We start from the raw sequence: 25,186 nt of genomic DNA, 5'->3' as shown, positions 1-25,186 counted from the left end.
GTGGTGCTGTGCTAAATCGGCCACAGTCTGTGTCTGCTTTCACTTCAACTTCTGCACCTGGTTCCTCTTTTGAAGGTAGTAAGAAGTAGGATAATTCTTGAAGCCCTTGTTGTTACTTGGCAAGCATGACATAAAGTACCAACGCGTCTTGCTGCCCCCTGCTTCTGCTACTTGCAAGCCCTGGGCCCCTTGTTCCACTACTTGCAAGCCTCGGCCCCTTTATTCCTTGGACACGTGATTTGCTTGAACTCACCCTGCTTTCCCTACCCACTGCTTTGTACCCAATAAAAGTCAGAGTGTTCAGGCACTGGTGGTCGTGGACCCCTGGGCCCAACTATTTTTATCTCGGTGTACTGTGTCTTTATTTCTACAGTCTCTCATCTCCACACCTATGGAGACCCAGTAGGGCTAGACCTGTAATGATGTGACATTCTCTAGGTGATTAAAAATATAAAAAAATAAAATTATCATTCTTCATCTCGACTGAATAGAAGTTTGTAATCTGATCTAGATTAAGCCTTATCATTGTGCAAATAATAAAAATTCAAAAAAAAAACTTTTTTATTGATTTATAGTATACACACATCCACAGATTTGATTTGTCAATGTCTATTGATCTAGAGCTGGTAAACGTTGTCATTAGATATCATAGTCATGAGCTAATAGTTTAACAAAGTCTGCATAGACTCACAAAGGCGGTTGTCTTTGATGATCTGGATTTTCACTGGAACTGCTTCTATAAACAAACTAACTAAGAAATGCCATTGCTCAGTTTGCTCATTAACAATGCCATTGTGACAGTTGAGGTTATAACAGAAAAACCTGACTTTACCCTTTGCTTTCTCTCTTTAGTGACTGAGATGCTGGTAAATGTCCTCAACATCTGCTCAGATGATGAACTAGGGTCAGAAGAAGACGGATTTGATGGTAAGAGGCTTGAGCCTTCGTGCCTTTGGGCTAATGCTAATTGCCTGCTAATTACTTGGAATCTCATTGCTAAACCTACAAATAAATTTCTAAGATTTAGATTATGTTTAAAACATAGTATACAATTGAGAATGAAAGATATGACTTATTTTCTATTTACTTTTTAAAAGTATAAGAAACAAATATGATAATTTTCTCATTACTTTGAAAACGTTAAAGTAGTAAACTCTTAATAGGCTTTTAGTAGCTCATATCACTAAGTGACTTCTTTTGGCTTTTTCATACAAATATAATCCTTTATTTTCTAACAAGTCTTATGACTTACTGTACAATTATTTTTTCTTTTACCAGGCAATTTTAAAATGTCCTCTAATGGGGTTATTCATGTCAAATATTCAAATTTTGATATTTCTGAAAAAAGGCATTTATATATTGGTATTTATGTCAATCCCAGTATTTCTTCTTTCTGTAGTAATTGGTAATGAATAAACTATGAGGAGTTTTTGATGTTTTTCAAGATATTACTTGGTGTTTACCCTCAAAGAGTATGCTTTTTCTGCAAGGGGCACAGATCCATGAGGTTAAATATGGAGGGGAAAATTACTTTGAGCCTTACAGAAGCACCTAAAAATGAATGGAAACTAACAAAAATGTACTTAGAGAAGGAAAGTATAAGAGCAAACTTTACTGCATTTAAGTACAGTTGGGGCCAGGTGCAGTGGCTCCCAGCACTTTGATAGGCTAAGTCAGGAGATTGAGCCCAAGATTTGGAGACCAGCCTGGGAAACATAGGGAGAACTCATCTCTTACAAAAAAATTAGCCATGTGTGGTGATACATGCTTGTGGTCTTAGCTACTCAGAAAGTAAAGTGTGAGAATTCCTTGAGCCCAGGAGGTTGAGACTGCAGTGAGCCGTGGTCATACCACTATACTCCAGCCTGGGTGACACAGCAAGATCTCATCTCAAAAAAAAGCAGAATTACAGTCAGCCCTTGTATCCAAGGGTTCTGTAGTCCATGGATTCAAACAACCTCAGATTGAAAATGTTCAGGAAAAAGTTGCATCTGTACTGATTGAGTACAGACTTTTTTTTTCTTGCCATTGTTCCCTACATAATACAGTTTACCTATAAACGCAGCACTTTGGGAGGCCAAGGCAGGCAGATCAGTTGAGGTCAGGAGTTGGAGACCAGACTGGCAAACATAGCAAAACCCCATCTCTAGTAAAAATAGAAAAAATAGGTGGGCGTGGTGGTGCGCATGTGTATTTCCAGCTACTTGGGAGGCTGAGGCACAAGAATCGCATGAACCCAAGAGACAGGTTACAGTGAGCCGTGATTGCACCACTGCACTCCAACCTGGGTGACGGATCGAGACTCTGTCTCAAAAAAAAAAAAAAAAAAAAAAAAATCTATTCTACTTAGGATGCTGTATATTTCAGTATGAGCAATCAGAAAGAGTCCTAGCACTTTACATAACATTTCAAAACTGGATTTCCTCAAAGGGCTGGGGTTAGAGTGCTCAAAGATGCTCAAAAAATGATTTGTAAAGCTTCTCAGAACTTCCTGATTTTCTTTGGGAATAGTTTATTGAGAACATATATTGAGTGTGTGTGTGTGTGTGTGTGTGTGTGTGTGTCTGTGTGTGTGTGTGTTTGTGTGTAACGTTATTTCCAACCTTAGGATAAAATTTCCAATTGCCGTACCCTGTCTTTTTTGCCTGTAGCCTGTCTCTTTCCTGGGGCTGGCCCTCTCCTGCTGCTTGCCAGGCTCTTTATTTGTTGGCTGCAAGGCAAAGCAGAAATCAGAAGACATCCAAACACAAATAAAACTCTTCCTTAAACTGCTGCTTATTTTAAGTGAGCTATCTCTTCCTGAGTCATGTATCAAGCCCTTCTCAATATTTAATTCCATCTCCAATGTCAATGGAAAAGTCAGAGGTAATAATAATGCCTGTACAACCCATGACTGTCTTTTTTTCTTATCAGCTGGACTTCCTAGTGTCTATAGCTCCTATAGCAATTGGAGAGGCTCCTCATTTCCTTCAGAATCTGTCAACTCCCCTTTACTATTTAATGATGATGTCAGTGGTGATGACAGCAACTAACACTTATGTGTTAGGGATCAAGCTTAGTTCTTTAATTTACTAATTTCACCTTTTGGCCAACAAAAGATTTGTTATTAACTATTGTTTATGTTACATTTACTAGGCAATTTATATTATCTTTCATATTCAAAACAGCCTATCCATATAGGTACTATTATTATCCTTATTTTACATATAAAGTGATCCAGACTCAGTAAGTTGAAAACCTAAGTTCATCCAGCTAGTGATGTGACACAGAGCCAGTGTTCAACTAATGTCTGCTTGGTCGTCAGGCTCTTAAACTTTCCACCATATGTGTTTACAATGTTTGAAATCTTTTTCATTCACACAGTGTGATGCTTTTAAAACACACACACACACACACACACACACTAATAAGCAAATGTAATATGCTTTAATTTGTTCTGTTAAATATACTGTAAAATAAAATATAAATTCAATACATAAGTATACTGTAAAATAAAAATATCCTATGAAATGAAGAAATAGATTAGGCGATGAAAGTCAATGCATATGAAACAGTATCATTCAATTGTTTTAACATGGTCTAAGAAGAAATGTGTTTTATCTTGTAAAAAAATTAGGTGTATCTGAGCAGACAAAAATTGCCTTCTGGCTCACACAGGCTTCTGGATGGAAATCATGTCATGATTCTCCCCTCCTTAGCTTCTGTCTTATAAATGAAGGAATTTGATAGGCCATCTGGAAAAAGATTGCTGTTTTAAATTGGCCTGTGGTCCACTATGTTGAAAATAAAATTAAAAACTTCAGTTATCTTGTAAAGTTTGGAAGCAGTTTAAGGCCAGTGAATGTCTTTTGATGACCTAATTTATATGTATTAGGGTCTTTGTTTCCTGTTTCCACTTCTTATTTTGGATGATAAAATGATAGTCTGGTTTCAATTTAGGGTTGTTATTCACTGGAACACTTTAGAGAAAAAAGAAATCCAAGTATATGTATCTGATTTGGTAGATAATGTTAATGAAGAAGAGTCATTTCAGACTAGGGGTTAGTAAGTGATTCCAAAGTAGAGCTAATAGAAATCAGCCTTCATTACAAGAGTTCCTTTATTGTTCACTGTTATAATTAGGAAGTCTGTAAGTAACAGTAAGCACTAGAAATCTAGTGATAGTTTTGTAAGTTAGGAATGTTTATTTATCTGGGACTTTCTTTTGGGTCCTAAAATCATAGGCACTGAGATCACTTTTTTAAAAAATACAAATTATGTTTGATACTGTGATATGTGATAAGTCTCACTCACCAGAAAGAATTGTGGAAGTTAAACTGAAATCCTGTAGAATGAGAAAGGAAAGAAAAAATAATAAAGTGAATACATTTTAAGCCAAATACAGTTTCAGGCTGCACTGGAAAGACTTAATATTAAATTAGAATTTATATGTCTGCTGTCATCTAAAGAGCAAACCACATGGTAGAACTCTTACCCTTTATCAACATTTTTGCTTATCCTAATGTTAACAACAAGCAAGTGAATATGGAATCAGAGCAGTGTTTTGCATGCCTCTATAAAACCATCTATAGCGTATACCAGAAAATTATCTTCCAAAGTCCATCTTGAATTAGCTAATTCTCCATATCTAATATCACAGGTTCCAGAGTGTCTTCCTATTTCTGTCTAGCTGTTAAAAGTTGTATGGAACTTAAAGTGCACAGTTGGGAATTAGTGTGACTAATGTAGTATCCTCCTGGTCCTTGAGGAATACTTTTCTAAGGGTATGGATATATTATGATCTACCAAAACTGTATTTATTTGCCATGATGAATGTTTGACCCAGCAAAAAGCATTTGACAGTAATAATTCCTTTGCAGAAATGCCTTGGCACCCAAAGCACAAAGGGATTACCCCCAAATCATTACATTCAGATAGTCACAGAATCTAAATGGGCTTGGTTAATTTAAAAATCTAAATGGAGTGAATAAATTAAGCTTAAAGATTTAATCTTAGAAAGTCCTATCACTTTGTGAATCTAGCAACACACCTACTAAGAACCATTAGCTTAGAGCTCTTTTTGTGCTATAATTATTATTTCTGAGCAACTCATTTTAGCATCTTATATTTCAGGTTCCCAGTCTGAAAAAAAAATGATGTTATATCCTATAATATTTGTCAATTTAGAAGGAATATATTAAATTTTAATAGAAAAAAATCCCATTTAGCCACAAAAAGAAAATATGCTGTGAGGAACAAGTGGCAGTGAGATTCTTGTTCCGTCAACGTTGAAGCCTAACCTGAAGTTAGTAAGTAAAAGAGTAACATAAAAAAACAGTATTTGAGAAAAAGCAAGAACATTTTCAAGCTTGGATAAATGCTTGTAAAATGAACAAAGGATGAGTAGGGATATAATTTAGGAACTTAATAAGGTGTCTGAAGTTGCAATGACAAGATCTGAACAAAAGTATTGTTAAGAAAAACGTTAAAAAGGAACTGTTCAAAAGACTTATAGTGTAGAACCCACAGGTCTTAGACAGAAGGGCAAAGGAAACAGAAGCCGAATTTGATGGTTCAAACCTAGGGGCCTAGGAGGGCAGATAACATTTATGGAAAAAGTCACCAGCTCTTGGAGAAAGATGAGTTCTGCTACAGGCAGGAGTTTGAGTAAAACTGGCACGTGTAATTCTAGAAATGCCCAAGCCGGATTTGGGAAAGGAGACCTAGAAACTGAGAAAGAAATTGGAGCTAGTGACAGAAGCATAGGATTAAGTAATAACTGAGTTTATTAAGAGTGAAACAGGCCTTCAGGTTGCTGATTTGGAATAAAATCTCACAAAATTGAGGACTGAATTTTTAAATTAGCCTGCACTGTCAACGCGGGAGATGAAAGACAAACAGGTGAAGGAGAAAGTAGGAGTGATGAGAGAGAGAGCACAAAAACCAGGTTTGTGTAGCAGTTCAGGCATCAGCTACTTAAAAACATTTGCACCCAGTACAGAAAAATTACTATGAGATATAAGTCTGGCCAGAACTGGGACCATGACTTTGGTTATCAGACATCAGATTGTTGAAAGAAATGAATATCAAAAATTTATTTTATTTTTACGATAGCACATAAAATTGAAATTGTTGAAAAAAACAAAATACTAAAATAAAATTCAGTATGCCTCAATTCTAATATAACATTGTATTTTCATTTTACATATTATTTTTATTTCTGTATATTCATTAAAAGCAAATATTCACATAATATCTTTTACCATATATTCACCGATGAATAGAACACATGTGTTCCCTGCTTTCATTGAATTTGAAGTCAAGTGGAATAAGAATTAAACCAATTTTAAACATGCTAGTCAGACAGAGGATACAGGTGTTCAAACATGCTGGTCACAGGATATAGGCATTTAGAGGAGGGAGCAGGAATTGAGATAAAATATTTAATAACTAAAGGAAGAACATGAGGGACATCTTTCTTTTGCTGCTTCTGAAAAGGAAAAAAAAAACTTCTGTGAATTTTGATGTTTTAGAAAATGTGGCTGTGTGAGCAATCCATATTATTTTTTCTAGGAAATTATATGCAATGATGACCATCAATTTACCAGCTTTAACATCTCTTTTATTTCTGTAATTGAGTTTATTGATATAATTAGGCTCCAGGGAAAAGAAAATGTATAAAAAGATAGGTCATTTAATATTTTTTAAAAACTGAATTCTTCTCAGGCTTTTTTAAATTGCTTTCCCAGTTTATTGTTGTTGGTTTTTTTTCAGTTGTCTAATATTTTAGTGTCTAATTTAGAAGCTAAATTGTTTGTCTCTGTAAGTTTATTATTTATTTCTTACACCCTTTATAAAGTACAGAAAACTGCTTTTTTCACTATGCTTTCATCTTAAAAAGAAGACACTTTGTTATATCTAGTATATATCATTAAAACTAAAAGATGTCTGAAAAACACATGGGCATTTACTAGGTGTAGTTTGGTATGATTCTCGTCATGTTTAGGGCCGTTCACATTTTGAGGCCTTGACTATCAAACCAGCTACCTGGTTAGCTCTCATATTTTAATCCGTTTCATCAAATCTGGCCTGTCATCTTTGGTTACAATAATTAAAATCTCTTTAAGTTAGCAGTTAAAATGATGCAGTAATACAGGCATCAGAAGTACTGCCTTCTCTTCATATTGTACTACCATGACTTTGCACAAATGTTTCTCTTAATTACCTGGCGTACTTTTCACATTGCATGAAAGCTCAGAATTTGCAGAATAAACTAAATGTTAAAAAACAATATATCCCTGTTGTACCTAATTGGTTGGATAATGTCCACCATTGGCCAGAATATTATGCTCACAGTAAGGTAATACTACAGAAAATACTCTAGATTTTATAGTGTATTTCAACATGCAGTATTACATGCATAGATAACATATTTTCAGCTTTTAAAAGAAATGATTTTATAGCATTAGAGTTTTTATTCAATTAATGGTGTCATTAGCCAACTTATACTAAACTTATACTAAACATTAGCTATTGCATATCTAAGCATAAATATATTTATAAAATTTATTTGAGAAAGCAAACTGGGTTGCATAAGGGAAGTAAACATGTGGCTCTAAGCCTTAATGCATTCTGTATTTGAAAGGCATTGAAATAAAGATCTCTCTTTCTCAATGAAAGCAAAATCTCTGTATTTTAGAAAACTTTACTTCTGGCAAACAGGGTTGAGATAACTGACATGTGAAAGAGACATTCTTTGTAGAAAGGCCTTTAGTAAGTAATGTAAGCTTGCTGAAAAGTGATACCAAAAGAAAATAAAATATATTCCTCAAACTTTTGTGGCAGAGCTTTCCTGAATCTCTTTGTACTAAAGCATTAATGGATTCAAGTTCTTAACTTGAAGACTGTACTTTTATTAGAGTAATTGATAACCGATTGAACAACTGCAAGAGAGTTGTGAGTCCAAAGTTTTATAAAACATTTCTTAGAATAATTGTTTGGTCTAGTATGGCAGGTGTAAAGACTTTACTTCAAAGTTCAATAAATGCCCACAAAATTTAAATGTTAAAAGTATTTTTCTCTGAGATTTTCCTATTTTCATGCTTCTAAAAATTTATTTAATCTTTTCCTCTTTATTCTTAGCTCATGAGAAGATATAAAAGCTATTTTGTCTCAGAATTCTGTAGAAATATAACTGTTGATTCTATTTTGTCAACCCATCTTTTTGGGGTGGTCCATTTTGTTCTGACTACAAAGCCAGCAGCAACCTGGCTGCTCTCATTCTCTCCAAGTGTGTTTGCTATAATCTGGGGTCCAGCTGTTAGCCTGGTTGGCACAAAACATAAATGAGGCCAAATCTCAGGGCAGCTTGATATTCATCGAGATCACGTATTACATGGTTTAATTTACAGAGAGAAATGTAACTGTTAGAAAAACTGGAGTGTTCATATCTGCACAAATGTTTTCTTCTTAACAATAACAGTCATTTTACAATACTTTCCATAGACCAAAGATCTGTTCTATGTGCATTAGCAGGTAGCACCCTACCTGGTACATGTATTTGTTGAATGTTGAGAGTGAATGAGCACATTGCTTATTTAATTCTACCACCATCAGAGAAGTAGGTCAGTCACCTGGTACTGTAATGAATCTTGGTTCTGAATCACCTATAGCTAAAGACCTTAGACAAATAACGTTTTGTTTCTTAGAATTGTTCTCTGTCAAATGGAGACTAATAGTTCCATCTCCATGTGGTTGTTGTGAGGATTATATGAAATAATACAAATACTGCATTTAGAACATTCCTCATGTTATAGATAAGGAAAGTGAAACCCTAAAGCGACTTAGTGCTTGCCCAAGGTAGCACAGTTAGTAAATGGTAGTGCTGGGACTTAAACCAAGGTCTTTTATTCTAGACACAAGTTCTTTACCACTGTACTGTTCTGGCTTTCAAATGCCAGTTTAGTTATATGTCTTAAAAGAAGTGAATAGGCCAATTATTTGTAACCTGAAGCTTTGCAGTAGGACCAGGGCACTTCATGGCCATTGGCCCATGCACAGTACTTCCCAGAACATTTCAAATGTTTTGCCTCAGCTACTCTTCTTCACTATATGTCTGTTGCAAGCAAACACACTTTTGACTAGCACATCCGTTCTCCTGATAAGATAATATAATTAGGTGATGTTAAAGTCTCATGACCTGGGGACCATCTACTTTTTGAAGTTGCTTATGCATGGATCACTGGCCAGAACCTTGTGCTTATTTCTCTACTCCTGCTTCTTGGGCAAAACTTTACTACATCTCCCACAAAGTAACCAAACACCATGCCTGGATTGAGAATAGCTAAAAGACCTTTGAATGACTTTTTTCAGATAAGCTCATTACATGCCAGTGCCTCAGCCATTCTCCACTGTCAGATGAAGGAGCTGTATTACTTCTTTCTTTCTGTCTGCTTTTTATTATGCTGTCAAGTGGTACTCAAATTAACTTTTTATCTAAGGTAAAACATATGTCCTGCACTTTATATCATTGCAGCAAAAACATGTAAATGTCATTCTAGTATTAGATAAATGTATAAATCCATATGGGTCTAGAATTAAGTTCTAGTCTGAATGACTTCTACCAGCGCTTATTACATATGCACAGTTATGTCCTCAATAAATACCTATTAAACAGTTATATCTTTATTTACATAAAGAGCAATCTTCGATTAGACATCCAAGCATGATGATTGCTTCCCTTTTAGACAATAAATCGACGTTATTAAATTTAGATTTATTGCTTTTTGTTTTTATTTTCTGTTGTTACTTTATAAGATTGATGTGTTTTTGTCATTATAAAGGGGTTGATCCAAGTCAGATTTTATGGCTATTAATTGCTTCCTTGGTAAATATATTTTTTAAAAAGGCAATATCCTTTATAAAGCATGAGCTTAATATGTAACAATTTCTTGAAAAAAATCACTGGGAGGTTCCTAATCTACTGTAAAGTCTTTTGTTTTCACCCAGTTAGAATTCTGCTAATAGTCAGCTTCTGCGACTCAACCAAGGAGTCATTAAACAAATGGAACACATCATCTTAGAGCACAAAAATGCATGGAATCAAATTAGATTTTGGAAATGAAAGTAACTTAATTAAACAGAACATGACCAAATAATGACAGTACTTAGACATTTGGGAGTAGTCTGTCCATTTTTACGACTTCCTAGCCAAAGAATTTGGTTATGTTTTATGACAAGAGAGGTGTAGAAAAAACTAGTCTGGGCTCTTCTGGCCTTCCGTAAAATCCATTACACCCTTAAAATCCATTACAGAGGAAAACCTTTTTGAAAATTATATTTTAAAGGCTCTTATATTGCATTCGAAGTAGAATATAAGGCAGAATAGTCTTTTGTCAAATATCACACCATTCATTGCAGGCTCTTAATATATACTGAGATTGTAGCCAAGTTAAAAAACATATGGAAGAAATTCAGAATGTGTGCTTTAGAGTGATCTGGAGTGAGTGGACATTATGTTCCAGTTTTATGACCTATGGGAGGGATGGTTAATAGAGTGAGAATGCATGTTACAAAGATATTCCAAATATTTTCATCTTTAATCTCCAAAAAGATGAATTTTTACCAGATTTTTAAAATTTGTTGTCCTGAATGTGTTTTGCTTTTGCTCAAAATACTAACCTATATAAGCATACATATGGCCTTTTGTGTGTGTGAGAGAAAGCACCTAACAATCTCTGGATTCACTTTAACCTGTGCTGACCTAAAGTAGATGAACAGTGCAGGATCTCCAGGTTTATGGCTACTCAAGGAGCTCTTCCAACAGCTGTCAGCTCTAGAAATGGAGTAATCTAAGTCTTGATAGAACAGTAGTCTTTGGTCTAGAATATCTGTACTGTTGGGATTACCCCAAGACATTTCAAGGGGAGTTAAAGGGAATCCATTTTCACATCCTCAGCCTCTGCAAGTCTTATTTTCTTATAAGTGATCAGCTAGAGAAGGCACCTTGACTGGAGGCCTTCTTAGAGCTTTCCTTCCCGCCTCTTCTTTCTCAAATGCCCTTTTTCCATTTTAACAGAAAGGCACAGGCCTCCCTAAACATAGTCGCTATGAATATTTCCTTAAGCTATAAAAACCTCTGGAGCACAAAGAAAAGGGACATTGGAAAAGCTTAGTGTGTTTTAAAGTGTAAATTTATAATGCATTGGAGTAAAATTGGGGAAATGAAAGCGAAACTACAATTTCAAAGAGAAAAAGAATAACAGGATTTTTAAATATCAATGAGAATTTTATTCATGGACTTTAAAATGAATGATAGTGCAACTCAAAATGCTGTGTTACTTACATGCCATGTGTAACAGAGTAATATAGCTATTGCATTTTAGTCTCATAATGTTTACAACATTATTTAAACTATTTAAACATGAAATGGGAATAGTATTCTTTGGGGATATTATTTTGTAGCTACATGATTAGAAATTGTAAAGGCTACAGTTTTGAAGCCATTCCATCAGAGTAAACGGTTTTCCATTGCTTATGGTGCTTTTTTAAATCTAGGACTCAGGTGTTTGGTGGTATAGAAAAATGTACTGAAACATTTGTCACAGTTCATAGCCAATGCCAAAGCTGGTTAGATATCTAAATTAACTTCTGCATGTGACATCTCTTTGCTGGGATATACGAGCTCAAGATTTGTTATTGCTAAGTTAGGTCAGGAAAGAAAAAGACCAGATAAAGTTTGGGAATTACTTCAAATGTTGGACATGTATTTTCCCAAAGAAGACAGTCTTTATATTCATAATTTCATCATCTATAAAAAGCTATAAAAACTAATTATGCAAGTTTCTTAGAGGTATCTGAAGTCTGTTCTGTCTTATGCATTATATCTTCTGTTTCAAAGGTGCCGATTTTGAATGGACACCAAACCCATTTTTATCTTTAATATAGCATAACAAAAGATATTAATGATCTCAACACCTTATGCTTCATTTCATTAAGAGCTTTTATTCAAATTCAGTGACTGCTCTATTTGGCAAAAAATAAAATCTGAAGAAACATTGATACTTTGTTTAATAATATTGATCCATGATAAAAAATTTACTTTCAAGTAGAATAGAGAATGAACTTTGTTAAGTTTCAACAAATTTGGAAGAAGTTAGTGTTGAAAAAATATTATTTTTTTCTCATAATTTAGATTAAAGTTTCAAAACATTTGAAGTCTACCAGCAAAATATGATTTTAAAAACATATCTTTCCTTTTAAAACATATAAAATGTTTTAGTATAAATATACTTTTTTCATATTTCATTTAAATACATATGCTATGGATACCCTTGTATTAGTTAAATGTCCTGTAAAGAAAGGAAGCCTAAACAGCAGGCTTATGGCCAGTATACTGCTGAATTGGGAAAGGCCTGCTAGTGTTTCTATCAACTGAAATACAACTCAATAAGAATAAAAAATTTTTAAAGCAGTTTTTTCACATTCTAATGTAAAAATATTTCTTTTCAGAAGAATTTAAGTATAATTTTTTTACAGTTGTAAAAATGTGTTACAACTAATAAGAATCTGTTGGATTAAACTTTTAAAACAAAATCTTACCAGTTCAGTTTTCGCCTGGATTTGGTGGAAAAGAGAGATGGGGAGAATCTAACTGCAGTGAGAAGTCTTCATTGCCTTTTTGAGCAAGCTCATGCATCCTCCCCTATTACATAAAGGAAGGGCAGGGCAGGACATAGAGACTTCTTTTCTCAAAGCTGCTATTTTTCTTTCTCCATAAAACCAGATTTCTTCCAAGTTTCATTTTTTTGACATTTTATTACAAAATGTTTTAAACGTACAGGAAGGTTTGAAGAACTATATGGTCAGTACCCAGATACTCATCACTTAACTTTCTGTAGCTAATAATTGGCTGTATTTGCTTTGTCACGTATCTGCCTCTACTCACCCAGCAATCCAACTGTTTCTTTTTTGGTATCTGGCAAAGTAAGTTTTATTTATCTCTTGCACATATGCTAATATCTAAATTTCTTGTCTGCAGGTGCTATGCTAAAGCCTTTAGAGTTTAGCCCAGGCATTTCCTGCTTCTTTCCCACCCTACCTTCATCCAAGTGTACTCAAACTTGATTAACATCAAACTTCTTACCTGTCATCTGACAATAATGTGGAATAATGCTGCCTTCACACTTTTAAAAAATCTCTATAGAGAATGTCATTCTTCTTTCTTTTTGGTGCTTATTTATCCTTCAAGATCCTTGACTGTCACCATTTCATTGAAAAATTTTTCTTGTACCTTTAAGTAGTTTGCACCTGTCCTCCCACGGAAAATGGCCCCGGTTTGTAGCATTTGCAGAGTTTCGTGGTATAAATGTTTCTCGCACAGCTGACTTGAAGCTACCAACATGAAATTACTGACCATGGAGTTAAGAAAGGATACACTAGTATCCTCTTACCAGCTGACAGAAGCTAGTTCCAGTACCCCACTGCTACTTTCAGTATGATATTTGTCATGGTCTGTTGTTCACATGATCTCCGAAAGCAGAGCCAATGTCTCATTCATATTTCTGTTGCTAGCACTTGGCAGACTATCTAGTAAAGTAGTCACAAGAATATTTGATGAAGGAATGGTTTGGATAGTAATATGTACGCTACATAGCACTTGCTGCATACCACTAATTCAGGTGTAACTGAGGAATTCACAGTAGTAGCTCCACAGTGGTAACTGAGCTGGAAGTCAGAGTCAACATATGTAATGTGTGGCAGATACCCCAGGTGGTAAAAATCTCTCTTCAGCCAAGCACTTGCCCCCACCCTCCACTCCCACAGTGCAAATGCCTTTCTCCAGTTCCTTTGTGAGGCTGAAATCTATCCTGTGGGGTTGCAACACTCACTTAGAAGGCCACTTGCCAGAGAGATATCTTAAAACTTAATGAGAAGTCAGCAAGGTGCAAAGTTAAGGGCAAGAAGGACACATATTTAAAGCAAATCTTTAAAGATCCCCTTGATCTGTATAGTAGCCTCCCTCATGTTGAAGAAAATTGAGTTTGCAGGGTTGCTTAGATTTTGGAAATAGTAGCATGATACCCCAGGCATAAAAGAATATCAAAATTCAAAAAGTTGAAATGAATATTATTTGAATATTCATTCAAATAATATTGAATTATTTGAATGGCCAAAAAAAGAAGTTAATATTATTTGAATAGAAATACAAAATGAAATTTCACTTAAAATTACTATTTTTTTCTAACCTATGAAATGCTACCTTTCAGTTTTGGACTTCCAAGTTGAAATAAGTGATTATATATTTTTTCAGTGGAAAGAAATTTCCACAGTTTTCATGTAAAATGTATTCTATGTGTCTTCATTATTTAATATACTGAATTTTAATATGAGCTACTGTGGTACATTTTCATAAACAGAGCAGTACCGAGAATGTTTAATAGGACATTATCTTTGCATGTTTCAGGTAGTAAAATTCTGAAAAACATGTACTTATTCTTGATCTTTCTATTTAATTGTGGACTGTGAGGATTTGGACTGGAATAAGATTTTGAAAAAGAGTTTTAATGATCTCTGGAAAATACTGAAAACCTGGAATAGTAATACTAAGTCTAGTATACCAGAACATTTACATCTGAACTGAATTCTCTCCTGCTGTTGGTCAGCTCCTTTAGATTGACTTACATATCAATCCAGATATTTTATTTTTATACTTTAAATCTTTGTGAGATTATAAATGTGGGGTTGGAGCTAATTTTTATTTTGATTATATGGAAGAGATTGAAGGTACTTTTCAGGATAAAACATTCAGAGAATAATGTCTCTTCTTACTATCTGTGGTCAGGTTATTTGACTTTTTGTGTAAACATATTCCAATTTTATAAGAGGGATAATAAAACTCATTATCTGGGTTATTGAGAAATGTTTTAAAGAGAGTCTTTTCTTCATTAAGGAAAGTGCTAGAGCCGGGCGCAGTGGCTCACGCCTGTAATCCCAGCACTTTGGGAGGTCGAGGCGGGTGGGTCCCAAGGTCAAGAGATCGAGACCATCCTGGTCAGCATGGTGAAACCCCGTCACTACTAAAAATACAAAAAATCAGCTGGGCATGGTGGTGTGTGCCTGTAATCCCAGCTACTCAGGAGGCTGAGGCAGGAGAATTGCCTGAACCCAGGAGGCAGAGGTTACGGTGAGCCGAGATCGCGCCATTGCACTCCAGCCTGGGCAGCAAGAGCGAAACTCCGTCTCAAAAAAAAAAAAGAAAAAAGAAAAGTGCTAGAGTTGGGGTAAGGCGCGGTGGCTCATGCTTGTAATCCCAGCACTCTGGGAGGCTGAGGTGGGTGGATCGTGAGGTCAGGAGTTCAAGACCAGCCTGGCCAAGATGATGAAACCCCATCTCTACTAAAAATACAAAAATTAACCAGGCGTGGTGGCTGGTACCTGTAATTCCACCAACTTGGGAGACTGAAGCAGTGAATTGCTTAAATCCAGGAGGCAGAGGTTGCAGTACACTGAGATTACGCCACTGCACTCCAGCCTGGACAACACAGTGAGACTCTGTCTCAAAAAAAAAAAAAGAAAGAAAAGTGCTAGAGTGTGTTGTGATTCACTATTTATGGGGAGCACAGCTACATATACATAGAGTAGAATATCTGTTATGTGCTCTCTAATCATCCATTTTATCTGAAAATACAAGGAATAGCGTATTGACTCTGTGAGAATGTGCGTTTTACATTTAAAATTTAGTATGTATTTGAGCATTTTTCTGATTATTAGCTTACACCAAACTAAGAAGCACAGCTCTACATAATTTATTTCCCTCCTTTTCCAACTTAGTTTCTTACTTTTCATTGCTCTAGTTATGATTTTTATAAGTCATTTATCAGAAATGTTCTGTGAGATTATTATTCACATATATTTTTAACTTAATTGATTTTATGTGTTCCCCTTCTCACTTCACTTAAATACATGAAATTTTATTTCTAGACAACCATTTCTTGCTGCTTTTCTTGTTGTGCTTCTAAATACAGTGACCAATTTTGGAGCTCTCCTACAATTTCCATTCTTTGTTTTCACTGGATTGATTCATGATCTGGCTGTATTGTTTATTGGAGAGGGCCAGAATCTTTACCCTTACTTAACACATCGTGACCCCTGAGTTCACAGGTCAGTTGAGGTGGGGAATAGGACAGTGTTAGACTGAAAGCATCATTGAATGGAGTAAATGAAACATATATATATATATATGCGGAGACCACCCTAAGGGGACTATTTACGATAACACTTTAAAAAAAAAAAAAAAAAAAAACAGTCTTTTAATGGTCTCTTGTTCATTAATCATCTAAAATCCAAGCACAGAGAATTCAGTTTTAGGTGGTCTCTAGAGCAGAGTTTGCTGTGAAATCTTAATTCCAAATCATAGACAATAAATATTGTTATTAAATCAGAATACATTTAGAGGCAGGAGTCCTGCACACACCCTGTTTTCCTCTCCAGTGTTCTGGGCAAGAGACTAATTAATAATTCAAGGAACTTATAGTGAATGAGAACCCATGGTTTTGCTTAATTATCAGAATAGCTAGATTGGAGAACAGCTCTCACCCACATGAATGGAAACTTACTCCATCCATTTGCAGGTAGAACAGCTGGCAATAAGAAGTCCTGCCCATTGGATATGTTGGAAGGCGCCTGCCATGGTGTAGTTGCCATAAAAGAGGAAGAAGTGAACATAATTGTAGGCTTTCAGGTCAGAGGGAAAGTGGGAGGAAGCCAGCTTGCTGGTTTTCACACACCCTCTGGCGAACACCCATGCACCTATGAGATGGGTTTGTGTTAGCATCACCTCTGAAAGATTACCTACCCAAGCAAAGAACGTGATCCATTATGTTTTCACTTTCTTGGAGTGGAGAAGAAAAACAAAGGCCTTTTCTGTAGCCATTTCAAAACTGTACCTGTTGGTACAAGTTTTCTTTCTCGTATGGATTGTTTGACCCTTACAATCAACAAGATTCCAAATTGCGTTCATAAAAGCCCTCTAAGGGAAACAGTAGAAATCTTTCTTTCAAAAACCTGTGAAGGCTTGCTGTTATCATATATAATAATAAAAGACCAAAACACATACCAGTTATCATTATAGACTACAGTCCCTGAGCAAATTACTGACTCAAACTATTCATTTGAATCAGGAACATTTCTGATATTATTTGAAAAGAATATTCTGTTGTATATCTATTAGAGGCAGTAGAATTAGAAAGATTATCTGTTTGTGTTAACACTTTCCATAAAATCCCACATAATGTATAAAAAGCATAGCTTATCCATTTTACCTTGGATTATAAAAATCTTGGTTGGGCCCAGTGTCTCATGCCTGTAAGCCCAACACTTTGGGAGGCCAAGGCAGGCGGTTCATTTGAGGTCAGGAGTTAGAAACCAGTCTGACTAACATGGTGAAATCCTGTTTCTACTAAAAATACAAAAAAAAAAAAAAAATTAGCTGGGCGTGAGGGCACATGCCTGTAGTACCCGCTACTTAGGAGGTTGAGGCAGGAGAATCACTTGAACCTGGGAGGCGGAGGTTGCAGTGAGCAGAGATCACACCAGTACACTCCAGCCTGGGCAACCGAGTGAGCCCCCATCTTAAAAAAAGAAATCTTGAGAGGTATTTTATTTGTTTTATACTTCTTCAAATATACCTCGGGAATAAAGAAAAATAAAATGGCTTCATTAAAGTATTATTTTAAAACATTTTAAAAAATACATTTATTTGTAACAATAAACTATGTAATAATTTTTTTTTAATTTGGAAAATATAATAAGTGATAAAACTTACTCAGGAAAACTGTGCATAACTTTAAAAATAATAGTACTAAAATGCAAACCATGGTACCATTATCTCTCACTAAATCCAATTTAGCAGTTCTCTACTTTTTTCTCTAGAACCCATGAACCAACCAGAAGATGAAAGAATATCAGATGCTAAAACAAAGATCATCAAATAATTATGAGTGATGTTGCAAGGCATATAGGGAGTTGAGAGGCTTCCTAGTTTAATCACATCAAAAGAGAACTTTTGGAAAAGCAGTTTCCTAAAGCAGTTTTCCCAGCCTGGAGACTGCAAATGAATAGAAGATTGATAAGGCACTTAACTCTTCCCCGAAACTCATGCTGTCTTTGTATAAGCAGAAGAGAAAGGGAAACTCAATTAGAAGAGAATAGGAACCTACCCCTATCTGCTCTGTGATTTTCCAGTTAGCTTCTTATTTACCTCCCCCTTGGATATCTCAAAAGTTTTTCTTTGACACTCCGGGAACCTCTTAAAAATCACATCCTAGTATTGGTGGCCAAGAGCTTAAATTTTCAAATTTGATTTACAGATAAATCCTCTTGAGGGAAAAAACATTTGGCTTAGTGGAGTCTGTTGTATGTATAAACTTGTAAAATAACTGCAATTAGATAAAAAAATTCCTGACCATTGAACTCTGTTTTAAAATACAGGTGCAACAGCTGCAGCCCGGAAGGAGGTGATAAGGAACAAGATCCGAGCAATAGGCAAAATGGCCAGAGTGTTCTCAGTGCTCAGGTGGGTGCGTTCATCCTCTGTTTCTGTCTCAAATTTTATTATGTGTCACTAATAAATATTTTAATACTTTCATCTGATAATTTAAATATTTTACTAGTGAATATTTGCCTTTCATTTTTTTTACTTTTAAATTAAAAATTAAAGGAAGAATATTAAATATAGAAATTGTCAGTTTCTCATTATTTTAGTTAAATTGCAATCTACTAAATTATTTCTGTTAAGAAAGTCTCCAAATGAATTGCATCACATTTTATTCCTCTATTTGGTATAAGACTTTAAAACATTGATTTCACAATAGGTTGAACATCTTATGAAACAGGAAAAGCTATTGTAATTTTTTTTTGTTTTGTTTTTCATTCTAGTTCTGTGGTGAAAGATCTGTTTATCAAATACATTTCACTAGATTTCTAGGAAATAAGCATCAGCCATAAAGCTATTCATGTGAACCTATATTATTCTAATTATTGAGAGAAAAAAATACTAATGTTTCAATTTCCATATAGTAGTATATCTTGTAAATAGATCATGAATCATATTATTAGAAAACAAATATTTTCATAAAGGAAACTCAGTTATTTCTAGATAATACAATCTAACATATTTCTCTTCAGAAGATTACTTTAAAATATGATATATTTACACGTAAGGGGTATACAGTCAACTCAAAATAATACATATTGATAAGTAAATAGGAACACCTTGGGAAATAGTATATCTACAATTGGATAATTTAATGATCTAATGTTTTGCTGAATTTTTGCCTCAGCGCCTTCCAGTAGAGTATCGACACTGGCTCTTTTGATTCCTCCTCTTGCTATTTCTGTCCTCCTCCTGGTACAGTCACTACAGAGTAACTGAATGACTTGGTGCCAAAAGAGGGAGCTATGAGAAGGATGAAAAGCATTGTCCTTTTCATCCAGTGGTCTCGGAGTCACCACATCAAAGGCAGTGAGAACTCTCTGGTAGCCAGCACAATCACGACAAGCCGTGTTCAGGCTGAAAATAGAGCATCATTGCTCCCTTCAATTACTGAATGAGGCTGCCTTTGCTCTATTGCTCTATGTTTCTGCTACATTTTCAGGGCTTATTCATTCATGCCATAAGTAAATATAGTAAAACTTAAAGCATTGATTATGTATACCATGGAGAAAAGAAATAAAGCAATATAGAGATAGAGCAAGTGGGAGATAAAAGTTCTTTATCTCCCACTTGCTCTACTTTGTGTGGTCAACAAAAAACTTTCTGAGTAATGGTATTTGGGCAAGCATGGGTGACCTTCATGAAGAAATGGGGTAAGGCAGTTCACGGCAAAGAGATTAGCAAGTGCAAAGATACTGAAGTAAAGACAACGCTGGCAGTTTTGAGGACCACAAGAAGGCCTCTATGGCTAGAAAAATGTTCTGTGGGAAGAAAGGAGGAAATGAAGGTTCTAAGCTCAATTGGAACTCTGAGTAAACACTTGCCTATGTATTGTGCCTCAGATTTACCAATAATGCTCTTATGATTCTGTCTGAAGTCTCTATGTGGAAAAGTAAAAATAGCTCTAGAATTTTGATGGGCTACCCCATGATAAATGGACTATTTGAACCCAGGGATCAGTGACTTGACTTAAAATTGCATGTTAGCAGAAAATAAAAGCAAGCTATCTATTACTGTTTTTCTATAATAAAAGCATCCATAGCACATATGTAGAATATAGAGAAATCCTATCCAGAAAAAAAAGTAAGTTAAGCTTAGTAGATAATGATTGAGCATTAAATGTATACCAAGCACTGAATTAGGCAATCTAGATACCAAACTGGAATGCCAACCAGAGAGATAATAAACTAGAGTAAGAAAATAAAGTGTGTGCTAACTACATGAATAGATATCCTGCTGTGGCATTAGGCAGGAAGGAAACCTGTGTTTCCTGACTGGAATATTCATAAAGAAGTTAACATTGGAGGAGGGCTATGAAGGACAGGCTGGATTCCAGGACATGAAGAATTGTGGTGAAGGCATTCCTGGAAGTGGAAATAGAACAATCCTAAGAGGAACATCACTGGCCTCCTTTTATGGGGCACTTGCTAAGTGCCAGGTCCATGCCCCATGTTATGCACATTTGACAATAATCAACACAGGAAGCTTGCAAGGTCATGGTGACTTTACTGCAAGGAAATTGAATCTGAGAGAGGCTAAGGAGAGTGTCCAAACTCACTAATTTTGGGAGCAACACTAATGAGAGTCTTACTCAAAGGTATGCTATGTAGTCTAGTATAAATTCTAAGCAATATTAGTAATGAATTCTAAATATATAAATTGACTGACTAGTAAAGGACATGAAGGTCAATAAGGAATCTAGTTAAAAGGGAGGGCAAAAATGTATTGAAATCCATATCCTTGAGTGCTTTGAATAGCATTTTAAAGTATTCAGTTTTTGTCTGTCAGCAATCAGTAGTCATCCGATTAACTTTCATGAGATTAGAGGCATCTCTAACTCATGTTTCACTATATATGTTAATAGCAATATGAAGATTGGCTAGCATGGTGACATATAACACAAAATTTAAATTAAAAAAAAAATAGGAAGCTTTTGAAGTAATCCAAGCAAAAGGCTGAACCAGGCTGTGGCAGGAGAAATGCAAAGGAAAGGACAAATACAAGAAATGTGGGAAGATAGATTGTGATTCAGTGATACGGATTGTGGCACAAATTTGTCAGATATACTTGCCCAACATGTTCCTTACATTTTGGAAATTTACAACGTTATAAGGGAACCAGAACCAGAAAACTGTCTGTCAGCAGTCCTTGAAGATGAAATACGAGTCTCTTGCCTCGGATTCGCCAGTCAGGTAAATGAGGCTTTGTTTCAAATTGAGCGTCATGAGGAGGCAGCAAGGCAGGACAGCAATTGTCCTGTCAGGTGTGGGATCTCAGGGCACAACAATGGAAGAGCATCCGTATCAACATTTGGGGAGCTAACTAGACAGCAGTACTATGAGCTCTGGCATTGGCTGTTGCCAAGCCCTTAATGGAGCCAACCCCACAGTGTGGACAGGTCCTGTTACTCTTCCCAGCCAGAGAGCATCCAAGCCCAGTTCTCTGGATCTGCGAGCTCTCTAATACCTTTAATATATCTCTTTCCTGTTAAGATTAGCCAGAAGAGATTTCCATTGCTGACTATGCAAACTCTTACCTATGTGAGAGGTTATAGGAGAGAGGAAATATTCCAGAATGTTCTACAGAGGTCCTAGTCTATGCAATTGATAGGATGCTATTATCTAAGGAAGAGGAAGTATTCTTCAATTTAAATATCTAACAGGTGTTTATTAGGAAGAGTAGGATGAGCTGACTTTGGCAGAGCATTTATGTAGAGGCACTTGGAAATGCTGCCCTGGAGGTTCCGAGAGAGGTGAGAGTTAGTAATACCCACGTAAAAGTAAACCACACAGAGACAAGTGTGCAGCAGCATTAGCTGATGGTCTTGCTAAAGGAAACAGTGATAGGTGAGAGAAAGAGGTGCAAGAATTCTTCACAACATTGCTTTCCAACAGAAATAGAATGTGAGCCACACCTGTCATTTTAAATTTTCTAGAAACCACAGTAAAAGGGGTAGAAACAGAAACAAAATAAATGATTATTAATTTTTATAATATAGTCTATTTAACACAAATATACAAAATTTTATCATTTTGACATTTGATCAATAACACTTATTAAAGGGACATTTTCTATTGTTTTGTACAAAGTCTCGTGTGTATTTTACACTTACAGAACATCTTGACTAGTCATGTCTCAAGTGGTTAACAGTCACATGTAGCTGGGGCCTACATATTAGAAAGCACATGTCTGGAGACCGAGGGAAAAGATCAGCCTAGGAACTGAGAAGATGTCAGAGAAGGAGAAGGAGAACCAGAAAAAAAATGCATTATACCACTTAGGGCAAAGAGTCTTTCAGGAAAGAGAGCATGGTCATCAGAAAAAAATTACTGCAGAGATACGAGTTTGAATGAGAACTCAGCAGAGATTGTTGGAATTGAAAAATGAAGAAGCTGCTAGAAACCTTTGAGGGCATGGCTCCTTGTGAGGCAGGAATGGCAGTCACAATTAAGGAAAGTAAGGAATGTGGTTGAACGAGAAAGAAAAACAGAGCAAGGAAGGAAGGAAAATGAACGCCTTCTATGCTGAGGTTTTTGTATACAGTGTAATATTTAATCCTCATAGAAAACCTATAATTACAGATGGAATTTCATTAATAAGGAAACTAAAGCCCAAGAAAGTTAAATAATGTGCCAACCTCAGTCTAATGACTGGGATGTTAGCCTGAGTGAGTGTGGCCCCCACAAAGATGTGATTTCCCAAAATGATCTTTCTTTTTTTTTTTTTTTTTTTTTTTTTTTGAGATGGAGTTTTGCTCTTGTTACCCAGGCTGGAGTGCAATGGCACAATCTCGGTTCACCACAACCTCCGCCTCCTGGGTTCAGGCAATTCTCCTGCCTCAGCTTCCTGAGTGGCTGGGATTACATGCACGCACCACCATGCCCAGCTAATGTTTTGTATTTTTTTTTTTTTAGTAGAGACGGGGTTTCACCATGTTGACCAGGATGGTCTCGATCTCTTGACCTCGTGATCCACCCGCCTCAGCCTCCCAAAGTGCTGGGATTACAGGCTTGAGCCACTGCGCCCGGCCCAAAAAGATCTTTCTACTGTTTGTATAAAATCAAAATTTTGAAGATTAAAAAGAATACTCCAGATTACCAGAAAATTTTTGTAGCTAAAAAACTAATAATTTACTTGGCTTTCTCAGAGCATTATGGGTTGTAACTGTTTTATTTGTTGAGTCCCATGTTTTTGGTGAGCTTTTTTGTTTGTTGGTTTTTGGGGGTTTTTTTGAGACCGTCTCACTCGTTGCCCTAGCTGGAGTGCAGTGGCACAGTCTCGGCTCACTGCAACCTCCGTCTCCCAGGTTAAAGCGGTTCTCATGCCTTAGCCTCGCAAATAGCTATGATTACAGGCACAGACCACCACACCCAGCTAAAATTTATGTATTTTTTAATAGAGACAGGGTTTCACCACGTTGGCCATGCTGGTCTCAAACTCCTGTCTTGGAGTTTGGTGGTGCATGGTGGTGCGTGCATGTAATCCCAGCCACTCAGGAAGCTGAGGCAGGAGAATTGCCTGAACCCAGGAGGCGGAGGTTGTGGTGAACCGAGATTGTGCCATTGCACTCCAGCCTGGGTAACAAGAGCAAAACTCCATCTCAAAAAAAAAAAAAAAAAAGAAAGATCTTTTTGGGAAATCACATCTTTGTGGGGGCCACACTCACTCAGGCTAACATCCCAGTCATTAGTGATCTGCCCAGCTCAGCCTCCCAAAGTGCTGGAAATACAGATGTGAGCCACTGAACCCAGCCTGAGTCCCGTTTTGAATACAGGATTTGACACCAAGATTCTATATGCAGGAATTATAATCACTCATGAGGCAAAAGCCATATTTTGAATATGAATGTAAAGAAAAATCGTGTTCATTCTTTAGAGATACTCCCAATTTTCCCAAATCATATTATTCAGTATATTTCTTCATGGGACCTCTGGCGGTTTGACAGACCACAGAAACTTAAAAAGTTTGAAATACCTGTATGAAAATAAGCAATAATTAATTCTTTCAAACCTATTATTTTTAAGTAAACTTTGCAGTAAAGGATACAGACATCTAAAATATGGGTTAACATTTCCATTCTCCATTCAACTTTTACTTTTTTACAAATATTTTTGAAATGTGGGCTGTGAACCAGGCACTGTTCTAGTCTGGGTGCTGTGGGTGCAGCAGTGACTAACGCAGACAGGAACCCCCGCTTTCATGAGGCTTGTCTAGCTGGGGTGAGCAGGGGGTGGGAGGGGGATAGAGTAAACAGCAGACCAAAAATAAGCAAGTAAACACACTGTATCATTTTTCAGGGTGGTAAGTGCCTTAGATAAAAATAAAATAGCCAAAGAGAGAAAGAGTAGAGAAAGGGAATTTTTTTTTTTTTTTGGGGTGGGGGGAGATGGAGTCTCACTCTGTTGCCCATGCTGGACTGCAGTGGCTCAATCTTGGCTCACTGCAACCTCTGCCGCCCTGGTTCAAGCGATTATCCTGCCTCAGCCTCCCAAGTAGCTGGGATCACAGGCTCCTGCCACCATGTCTGGCTAATTTTTGTATTTTTGGAAGAGACAGGGTTTCACTATCTTAGCCAGGCTGGTCTTGAATTTCTGACCTTGTGATCTACCCACCTCAGCCTTCCGAAGGGCTGGGATTACAGGCGGTTATCCAGGAATATTATTTTAAATGGTATTCCAAGGAAGTCCTTGCTTAGGAGGTGATATTGGAGCAATGATTAGAAGGCAGAGTGGGAGTGAACCACACAGATGCCAGGGGAGGAGGATGACAAAGAAAGTGCAGCGCCCCTCAGTGGAGTGTGCTGGGTATGTGTGAGGACGTCTAAGGAAAGTGGACTTTGGTAGGAAATGTGAGCCAAGAGATGAGTGAGAACAGAAGAGTGTGAGGTAACTAGTTTCTTTAAGGCCTTTGTGGAACCTGCCTTTCACCTGTCAGGAGAGGAGAAGCCATTAGAGAGTTCTGAATACACAAGTGACAGGATTTGGCGTAGGTATG

At 36.4% G+C, this 25,186-nt stretch overlaps 1 protein-coding gene across 3 annotated transcripts in view; it reads left to right on the top strand.

Moving 5' to 3' along the window:
- Positions 1–25,186, top strand: part of PPP3CA (protein phosphatase 3 catalytic subunit alpha) — a 317,625-nt gene that overhangs the window by 281,972 nt on the left and 10,467 nt on the right. For all 3 annotated transcript variants that reach the window (XM_039468188.2, XM_039468189.2, XM_074396500.1), the window contains exons 10-11: positions 853–927; positions 18,469–18,553. In XM_039468188.2, coding sequence (XP_039324122.1) covers positions 853–927; positions 18,469–18,553 — 160 coding nt within the window. The remainder of the gene's footprint in view (positions 1–852; positions 928–18,468; positions 18,554–25,186) is intronic.

Source organism: Saimiri boliviensis, chromosome 3 (genome assembly GCF_048565385.1).
Source record: "Saimiri boliviensis isolate mSaiBol1 chromosome 3, mSaiBol1.pri, whole genome shotgun sequence".
NCBI lineage: Eukaryota > Metazoa > Chordata > Mammalia > Primates > Cebidae > Saimiri > Saimiri boliviensis.
The sequence above is the reverse complement of the archived record's forward strand: the minus strand, read 5'-3'. Positions and strand labels throughout refer to the sequence as shown.